This window comes from Watersipora subatra, chromosome 3, assembly GCF_963576615.1.
Source record: "Watersipora subatra chromosome 3, tzWatSuba1.1, whole genome shotgun sequence".
Taxonomy (NCBI): domain Eukaryota; kingdom Metazoa; phylum Bryozoa; class Gymnolaemata; order Cheilostomatida; family Watersiporidae; genus Watersipora; species Watersipora subatra.
Genome location: NC_088710.1, coordinates 40,423,680 through 40,434,435, shown reverse-complemented (window position 1 = coordinate 40,434,435; position 10,756 = coordinate 40,423,680). Strand labels below are relative to the sequence as shown.

At 35.4% G+C, this 10,756-nt stretch overlaps 1 protein-coding gene across 1 annotated transcript; it reads left to right on the top strand.

The window, feature by feature from the left end:
• The first annotated feature begins 9,665 nt into the window (after nt 1-9,665).
• LOC137390597 (uncharacterized) lies at nt 9,666-10,412 on the top strand. The gene has a single exon (XM_068076925.1). The coding sequence runs from the start codon at nt 9,666-9,668 to the stop codon at nt 10,410-10,412; it is 747 nt and encodes a 248-aa protein (XP_067933026.1).
• The last annotated feature ends 344 nt before the right edge of the window (nt 10,413-10,756 follow it).

Here is a 10,756-nt window from a genome sequence, read left to right as displayed (position 1 = left end):
GGCACTCAGACACGTTACTCTGAATGTATGTCATATTGGTGCTCATCGTCTCCAGCTGATCTTCTAGGTCCATGGCGACAGTCGTCTGCAAATGAATAGGAGTTACACAACGACTACCTTAAGCGTGGTTCTCATATATGCCGCAAAGCACCGGCAACAGCACCGCAGGCTATGGCGGTGAAATGTGAGCCTACACGCCGGGTACCGCCGAGTACCACCGGTAGTTGCCGGCAGTTAACACAAGAGTTTAGCGCTGTTCAAATTTGGCAAATAGCCGCAAGCAAAACCTTCCTGAAATGCACTGTACAGGTAAAGGTCACCATTATCAAAATGGCGTGGCGAGCGAACATTTTATGTGAAGCTGCGATTATGTTTAGCAATGCAGCTTTAGATGTGAACAGAAGCTGCCGATCCTAACATCGCAAGCGTTTTGCTGCGCAAGTTACCGCCGAAGTCTCGCAATCGATATGGAAACCAGACTTTAGCAGCTATGAAGATGAGTTGAACATATCATCAACAAAATTTCAGCGCAATATAGTGTAACCGTGACATTACTGATTACTCTATGCAATGTAATGATTATGCCAGCAATTATCAAATAAGAGTCTGTAGAGAGTTTTCTGTTCAACAGAACAGAAAACATTAGAGAAACACAAGGAATAAGGCATTGGCTATGTACGCTGGCAAAATTATTATTTGCAAAGACACCACACACCCTTGATGGCTGTGTAGTAATAGAAGAAACTGATGTATTTGTGATTGGTTAAAAGTGTTGATCCCTGATTAACATAATCATGACACCAATTTGTTCATTTTCACAGTAAACCGATTTTTTTAAAAAGTTGCTTTGAACTAGTGACAACGATGACCAACAAGTATTTATATATGAAAAAGGCTGTCACTTGCTGTAAAAGATATGTGATGAACACTGGTGTAAATTGGAACTGCTTGCAGAAAATTTCAGGATATGTTAGATTAAATATTTTAAAGACCTAAGTTTTACTTGCAGTTTGATACAATTCATCAGCCTGAGTTCAAGTTGTAGTTGGACGATTTAAGATTATAAGTTGATGGATCTTTTTTTTAAGAAAACACAAGTGTAAATAGCTGTACAAACATTAGTGCAATGATAAACTATGGTTTACCCATATCTACTATATATATATATATATATATATATATATATATATAGATATATATATAATTAATACACTCATGTTCCAATAAGGGTAATGACAACATCCAATAGATGTTTTGATCTTTACTTGACCTAGGTTGATACTTGTAAAACATAACTAGTTATTCAGTAGTCTCGATCTGTGTAGTCGCAGCAGATGTTTATGCCATATGTCAGCTATGAAATTTGCCCATTTTAAGAGCCTAAGAGTAATGACTATACATGTGTCCGACCTCATTTCTCCTCATGGCAGTGTCCAGCCTTTTACTGTACGCATCTATCTTCTTGCTGAGCTGTTCTCGCTTGTTAATGTGAAGATCCATCTCAGCTTCCATGTTGGCAATTGTCTGTTTCCGCACAACAACGGATGTAATGTACCGCTCAAGCTTGTCCCACTTGCTTTTCGCCACCTGAGTTAGAGTAATCGAGTAAAACGTAGTGTCCATTAGCACAGAGGACAAGACAACATAATATGTGTATATATAAGAAACATGCCATACACAAAAAAAATACTCTTCCAATTTAAGTGGCAGATTATTTTATATTACTTTAGGTTTAGCTGTAATCAGTAGAAAAAGTCACTAGTAAGTTGAGATTATAACAACAGGCTGTGAGAAACTTTGATATAAGAGGTGACATGAGATAACATGAGGTGCCATGAGATAACATGAGGTGACATGAGATAACATGAGGTGCCGTGAGATAACATGAGGTGACATGAGATAACATGAGATAACATGTGCTAGACGTATCAACAAAAGGCAAATAGTAAATCGCCGTCTGAGCAACAAGCAGTTATCTACTCTGCAATTGCTCATTTAACATTGTCTAGTTTTATCTCAGCTATAAGTTACGACCCAGTTAGTGCTATGGCCCAGCTATAAGTTGTTAAAAGGTTGTTATTAGGTTGTTATTAAGTTGTTATAAGGTTAAAAAAGACGATGCAAACAGTTACCTTGGGAGAGAAGAGAAGAGCTGCTGACTTGTGCCTAGAAGCAGAAGATGATGAAGTCTTGCCAGATGAATTTTCATGGGAGAGGTTTGCCCTATTTTTGGCCATCACCCTGGAAGAGGCGGACGAGTCTCTTTGTCTTTTCCTCAACTGACTGACCTCTTCGTGCTTGCGCTGGCAACACAATACGCTGACTTATGCAAAGGCTAGGATAAAATAAAAATGATTTATATGTCAAAGATACATGAAATGTCGATGGCTATCCCAAGCCACCTACTTTTTACGACAGAATTAATTAAAACATCAGTAGACTGTTATATTCGTCCTGTAATTAATGAAGGCACTCTTTGAAAACTTAGAGACCAACATTTGAGTGTTGTTAAAGACCAACCTTGAGTATGGCATCTTTCTGTCTGTTTTGCAACTCCAACATGCGCACCTGATTGTCTCGTCGCCGCTTCTCTTTTTTCAGCTGTAGCAGCTCCTTATTCTTTCGTTGGTCAGTAATCTTATTCTTCTCTGATTCCGTTTTCATTTGTGCCATCAGTCGCACCTGCAATAGCATCACCATAGTTTTTCGAGATCTCCAAAACCAAGATCATGTGGTGGTGCAATAGTCAACACAACACATTACGAAGATCCCAAAAAACTCATACGCCAAACAATTATTTCCCATTCAAACTTTTCCCTGACTAACACAGATATAAATATAGTAGTGATGTCTCTCTGTGTAGGATTAAGTAAGACATAAATAAATATAGTGGTGATATCTCTTTGTGTAGGATTAACTAGCACATATAAATATAGTGGTGATATCTCCGTGTAGGATTAACTAGCACATATAAATATAGTGGTGATATCTCTGTGTAGGATTGACTAACACATATAAATATAGTGGTGATATCTCTCTGTGTAGGATTAACTAGCACATATAAATATAGTGGTGATATCTCTCTGTGTAGGATTAACTAATACATATAAATATAGTGGTGATATCTTTGTGTAGGATTAACTAGCACATATAAATATAGTGGTGATATCTCTCTGTGTAGGATTAACTAACACATATAAATATAGTGGTGATATCTCTCTGTGTAAGATTAACTAACACATATAAATATAGTGGTGATATCTGTGTGTAGGATTAACTAACACAGATATAAATATAGTGGTGATATCTCTGTGTGTAGGATTAACTAACACATATAAATATAGTGGTGATATCTCTTTGTGTAGGATTAACTAACACATATAAATATAGTGGTGATATCTCTGTGTAGGATTAACTAGCACATATAAATATAGTGGTGATATCTCTGTGTAGGATTAACTAGCACATATAAATATAGTGGTGATATCTCTGTGTAGGATTAACTAGCACATAAAAATATAGTGGTGATATCTCTCTGTGTAGGATTAACTAACACATATAAATATAGTGGTGATATCTCTGTGTGTAGGATTAACTAACACATATAAATATAGTGGTGATATCTCTTTGTGTAGGATTAACTAACACATATAAATATAGTGGTGATGTCTCTCTGTATAGGATTAACTAGCACATATAAATATAGTGGTGATATCTCTGTGTAGGATTAACTAGCACATATAAATATAGTGGTGATATCTCTGTGTAGGATTAACTAACACATATAAATATAGTAGTGATATCTGTGTGTAGGATTAACTAACACAGATATAAATATAGTGGTGATATCTCTGTGTGTAGGATTTACTAGCACATATATAAATATAGTGGTGATGTCTCTCTGTGTAGGATTAACTAACACATATAAATATAGTGGTGATATCTCTGTGTAGGATTAACTAGCACATAAAAATATAGTGGTGATATCTCTCTGTGTAGGATTAACTAACACATATAAATATAGTGGTGATATCTCTGTGTAGGATTAACTAGCACATATAAATATAGTGGTGATAACTCTCTGTGTAGGATTAACTAACACATATAAATATAGTGGTGATATCTCTGTGTATGATTAACTAACACATATAAATATAGTGGTGATATCTCTGTGTAGGATTAACTAGCACATATAAATATAGTGGTGATATCTCTCTGTGTAGGATTAACTAACACATATAAATATAGTGGTGATATCTGTGTGTAGGATTAACTAACACAGATATAAATATAGTAGTGATGTCTCTCTGTGTAGGATTAAGTAAGACATAAATAAATATAGTGGTGATATCTCTTTGTGTAGGATTAACTAGCACATATAAATATAGTGGTGATATCTCTGTGTAGGATTAACTAGCACATATATAAATATAGTGGTGATATCTCTGTGTAGGATTAACTAGCACATATAAATATAGTGGTGATATCTCTCTGTGTAGGATTAACTAATACATATAAATATAGTGGTGATATCTCTGTGTAGGATTAACTAGCACATATAAATATAGTAGTGATATCCCTGTGTGTAGGATTAACTAACACATATAAATATAGTGGTGATATCTCTGTGTAGGATTAACTAGCACATATAAATATAGTGGTGATGTCTCTGTCTAGGATTAACTAGCACATAAAAATATAGTGGTGATATCTCTCTGTGTAGGATTAACTAACACATATAAATATAGTGGTGATATCTCTGTGTAGGATTAACTAGCACATATAAATATAGTGGTGATATCTCTCTGTGTAGGATTAACTAACACATATAAATATAGTGGTGATATCTCTGTGTAGGATTAACTAACACATATAAATATAGTGGTGATATCTCTGTGTAGGATTAACTAGCACATATAAATATAGTGGTGATATCTCTCTGTGTAGGATTAACTAACACATATAAATATAGTGGTGATATCTGTGTGTAGGATTAACTAACACAGATATAAATATAGTGGTGATATCTTTGTGTGTAGGATTAACTAACACATATAAATATAGTGGTGATATCTCTTTGTGTAGGATTAACTAACACAGGTATAAATATAGCGGTGATTTCTCTCTTTGTAGGATTAACTAACACAGCTTTTGTATCGGTCAGCAAGCCTACCTTTATCTTCTTCATCTCATTCAGTCCATTATTTGGTCCTGCAAGTTGCGCATTTTATCCTCGTAATGCTGACGAATTGTTTGCAGTTGTCGCTGGCTCCTTTCGAGTTCTTCAATCATTCTTTGTTTAAGTGAAATCTCTCCTGACAGCTCTGCCAGGTCTTCTTGAAGATGGTCAGACTCTACAAGAATTAGAAATGATAAAAACCAGCTGATTATATCAAGTCCTGATGAGCATATGAAGGTTTTAGCAATGCTTTCGACCAGTATTCATATGGGTAGAATAGCACCAGTGTATATACGTATGTGGGTAGAATAGTTACCAGTGTATATACGTATATGGGTAGAATAGTACCGGTATCTATACGTATATGGGTAGAATTGTACCGGTATCTATATGGGTGCTATTCTACCTAGTATAGATACTGGGTAGAATAGTATCTATATGGGTAATCTTGGCCTTGACCTTTAAACGGTTGCATCAACCAAGGGTGATCAACTGATCAAGGCGGCAAAAGAAATTAACTGAAAGCAGCCGTCATATATGTTATAGCAGTTGTTATATATGTTATAGCAGTTGTTATATATGTTATAGCAGTTGTTATATATGTTATAGCAGCTGTTATATATGTTATAGTAGCTGTTATATATGATATAGCAGCTGTTATATATGTCAAAATATGATGCTAGTAAGCGATCAATGAAAGTAATCTAGACTTGCACACTACGCTTACTGCTTCTAGCGAGCTGCTCTTCCTTGTGTTAGTCTAGCAAAACATTATCGAATTAATTGTTACATGATATACCTTACCCGCCTTAGCTTATTATGGCATAGACTTATTATGGCAATAACTCACTTAACAAGTTGTATACCATTACTGTTAACAAACTGTAGATTTCACCTTAGTTGGTGGTCTTTAATACTTCTGAAAAACTCAGATTTTGCCCCCAAGTGAACAATAGTCTAGAGACACCTCATTTAATACTCTAACATAGAATTCAATTCGTTTTTAAAAATTACAGATAAATAATTTATAGATAGGCTAACTTTCAATATTATTTGCGTTCAACAAAGTTTACATAAGTTGGTAAAGCACAATGTTCAAATACTATTTGACGAAGAAAAATGTAATTAGCAGTTGTGACAGAGCTAAAACATAAGTTAATCATGTAAAATGTATCAAATAGTTTGTAGCTCTGAAAGTTTCAAGTTAATTACAAAAGATACATGAACGCTACGTTTTTTGCGGCGTTAAGAAGAAAAGCAACAAATGACCGCCACTGACTTACATTTAAAAAATGTGTCAAAATGTGTAAGAGTTGAGGCTGTTGTGGCTAGACACACAAAATAACACGTCACATTGACAAATAAATGGACGAGTGCGAATTAGCCTTTACCAGGCGAAGGCCATGACATTCTTGTTAGATTTTTTATTATCATTAGTTGTTATTATTAGCATTTTTAAGGAAATTTTGTTGTGTAAATTTTACTGTTGGTTTTGAGAGAGAATAAATTGATTGGTTAAAAAAGGTCAGACTTTACAGAATCCAGCTAGTTTTTTTCTGCCTTGAAGAATAGAGAAAGCATAATATTATTATGCTTTATTAGTTATCTTGAGGTGTTGACTGATGTTCTAAAAAAAGAATCAAGGAGATTGACCCCCTTGAAGCTGAGATATAGACAGCCAAACACAGGTCTACCTAATAAAGAATCAGAGGAAAACCCTTCGAAAATCCCAAAAACTGTGACGTTTAAAATCGACTTAATGGTCATGTGCCGGAGTTGCGCACCCTTACCGTCGTTACTTATAATGATTGTTTTGGCTACGAGATGTGAAACGCTTCTCGCGATAGTAAATAATTTACATACTAGCTCTGGTTTCTCAGGAAAATCATCCAAACATTGTATGGTAAAGGCATTTGCCCACAACCCCTCGCCATGATTTTTTAAAGCAGAAGAGCAGATTTTGACTATTGTGTTTCAAATTTTAACTCGATCTCCACGGATATGCTCCGAAGATCATCTGTTCAACGAACGGCGCGTGTATAGTCTATATGCGATATCCGCGATTGCAGTTTGTTTAGAATAAGAAATAGGAATGGGACTTTTTGTTCCCTTCATCATTTTTCTACTGTGTATCTACTGCAGCATTCAGTTTATTTTCATGATTATCGTCACTATTAACAGACTGGAAGTTCACTACAGCCATAATCTTAAAAAGACTAACTTGACCGTGCTGCTCTTGCTATAAGAAAAGAAAACGATAACTTTTGCTTTGATTTTTCTATTGATCTATTATCTTATCTATGATTATTTTTTATGATTTATATAATATTCATAATGCATATTATACAAAATAATAATATAACTGCGTATAGAATAAATGATGTAACTAATATAATTTGTAGAAAATTCCAAATGATAACCGAGATTGATGATTGATTTAATTGATTCTATTTATTAGCTATAGTTAAAAAATCTGAACAACGCTAAAGATGAGTCTGAATAGGGAAGCTAAGTAGGAGAACAACAAAACTGAGCTGAACTAGCAAGATAGCGAAATGTTGCGAAATAATAGATGCGTGTAGTTATTTTATGCTAAAACTAATCTACACGTCAGAGGGACTGGTTCGGAATTCTAGGAGCGATGATTGTTAGGCTCAATTTGATTGTTCTATACTTCCAGGGATTAAACCAATTAAAACGCCGTGATTATTATAGGAGAGCGCATTAGTTGGCTTAATTGACCAATGGCACACAAGTCGATTTCATACGTCATATATTGATGATTACCAAAACACTTTTGTTTTTTTGGTAGACCTGTGTTTGGCTGGCTATATCTCAGCTTCTGGTTGGTCAATCTTCTTGATTCTTTTTTTAGAACATCAGTCAACACCTCAAGATGAATAATAGAGCATAATAATATTATGCTTTCTCTATTCTTTAACAAAACAACAACTTAAAAGCATTCTATATAAAACATGTAATATAATTATTAGGTTAACAAAACTGTGTTTTGCCAAATAAACAACGACATTGATTCAAATTGTCTTTGTAATTTATTCAAATATCCATTCGCATCTTACTGACACTTAACAATGATTGAACAATGCGTGCAGAGTTATTGAAATTAATAATAAATGCCTGTTCAATAAATCAATAAAGGTCAGTATTACCTGAGGTATTGAAGAAACGGAATTGTTATCCATTTCAGAAGGGAATGTTTGCACAGAACTATCACTAGTAGTGCCACAGCTATACCGTTCTAGATCTCTGCAAGCAGAAAAAGTAGGTCAAGGCCGGTCATACGGAGCAAGTTAAGGCCTGTCATACCGAGTAAGTTAAGGCCTGTCATACAGGGTAAGTTAAGGGCTGTCAGTCAGAGTAAGTTAAAGCCTGTCATACGGAGCAAGTTAAGGGCTGTCATACAGAGTGAGTTAAGGCCTGTCATACAGAGTAAGTTAAGGCCTGTCATACAGAGTAAGTTAAGGGCTGTCATACAGAGTAAGTTAAAGCTTGTCATACGGAGCAAGTTAAGGCCTTTCATACAGAGTAAGTTAAGGCCTGTCATACAGAGTAAGTTAAAGCCTGTCATACGGAGTAAGTTAAGGCCTGCCATACGGAGTAAGTTAAGGGCTGTCATACAGAGTAAGTTAAAGCCTGTCATACAGAGTAAGTTAAAGCCTGTCATACAGAGTAAGTTAAGGCCGGTCATACAGAGTGAGTTAAGGCCTGTCATACAGAGTGAGTTAAGGCCTGTCATACAGAGTGAGTTAAGGCCTGTCATACAGAGAGCTAAAAGCTACTAAAACTGATAGTAGCCATTTACTATAAATACTATTTACTGTGTATGTGAACTTGTAGCTGTCATAGATAGATTTGCTGGAGCTCACCCTGTAAAATTTTACTTGCATTCACAAACATGAATTAATGCAATTTCCGTAGTCATGTATTTTAATAATCATTTTATTGCACTAGTGCTTTAAAAAAATTTCGAAAAAGATTAAATGTCCAGTAAACTGATGCAAATAGAAACAATCACATTAACCTTAACACAAGAGAAGATCTTAACACAAGAGAAGGTACCACAGCTTATAACTACAGGTAGATCTTAACACAAGAGAAGGTGAACCACAGCTTATAACTACAGGTAGATTTTAACACAAGAGAAGGTAACACAGCTTATAACTACAGGTAGATCTTAACACAAGAGAAGGTACCACAGCTTATAACTACAGGTTATAAGCTGTGGTACCTTATAGTTTAGCAGTTGGCTTTCGTAGAGAGAGGTTGTGCTTTTTTTCCACTCTCTCACAGCTTTATGTTAATAACTAACTTTATCACAGCAACTACTTTACTTAGCATTCTGCTTCAATTGGATTGCTGATTATATTATTCTTGGATATTCTGTACTGCAAGTGGAGGAAGCGAGGGTGGTGATATCTCTATGAGCCACCCTCGAATCGGGTAAGTGCCTAGTACACTTTCCGATATGGGACCTAAAAAGGGAGCAGCTAAATCGACAGAGAATAGTGATCAGGAAGCCGGTCCAAAGCTTATTGACATTGACGAAAAATTAAACCTAGTTCTTACTAAGCTTGGTAATATCGAATTTCGTCTCAATTTAATTGAGAGCAAACAGTCCGATTTTGAAAAGTCTCTCAATCACGTTCATCAAGAAAATGAGGGCATTCAACTCAAGCAGAGAGATTTATCCAAATCCATAGTAGAAATAGAATCTAAAATCGGTAAACTGGAAGGCTTAGAGTCTCGAATTGAAGCAGCAGAGTATGTTGAAAGAGCAAAATGTGTCGAGTTAAATGGGATTCCATATGATAAATCGGAAAATCTGAACCTTGCTTATCAGAAATTGCTAAGTTACTTAAAATCTGATAAATTACCTACCACCATCGACAAGATATACCGCATTAGACAAAGCAAGCGCATCATCATAAAGTTCACCCAAACCAATCAGCGCAATGAGTTCTTCCAGCAATATCGAAAAAACATTCAATCCCTCTCAGCACTTGGTTTCAAAGAAACAGGAAGGATCTATATCAATGAAGTATTGAGTCGTGCTCAAAGCACACTTTTCTGGAAAACCCGGCAATTTAAAGTGGAATACAACTATAAATATGTGTGGACATCTAATCAAAGAATATATCTGCGTAAAACTCCTGACTCGGATGCCATCCCTATAAACTCTGAAGACGATTTAGAAACGCTAAAACTTCTTTAAATACTCCATTGAACTTTTACTACTGAGCTTCCTGGCAAAATGGCAGATTCTGAATTGGATTTAGATCTAGATTGTCATGGATACTGTATTAATGATTTTTTGTTCAGCCAGAGTTTCTTCGCTGACAAAATTTCAATACTTAACGTGAACTGCCAGAGCCTTAGAAATAAATTTTTTCTTTTTGAACAATTTCTGGCATGTTGTAATGTTCCTTTTGATGTTATTTGTGTAACAGAAACATGGTTGAATGATGACGAGACAAAATTTTTTGAAATTTCAAATTACACTTTTTCAGGTGCGCAACGTGCTACACGCGGAGGTGGAGCTGGGATCTATGTGCGAGA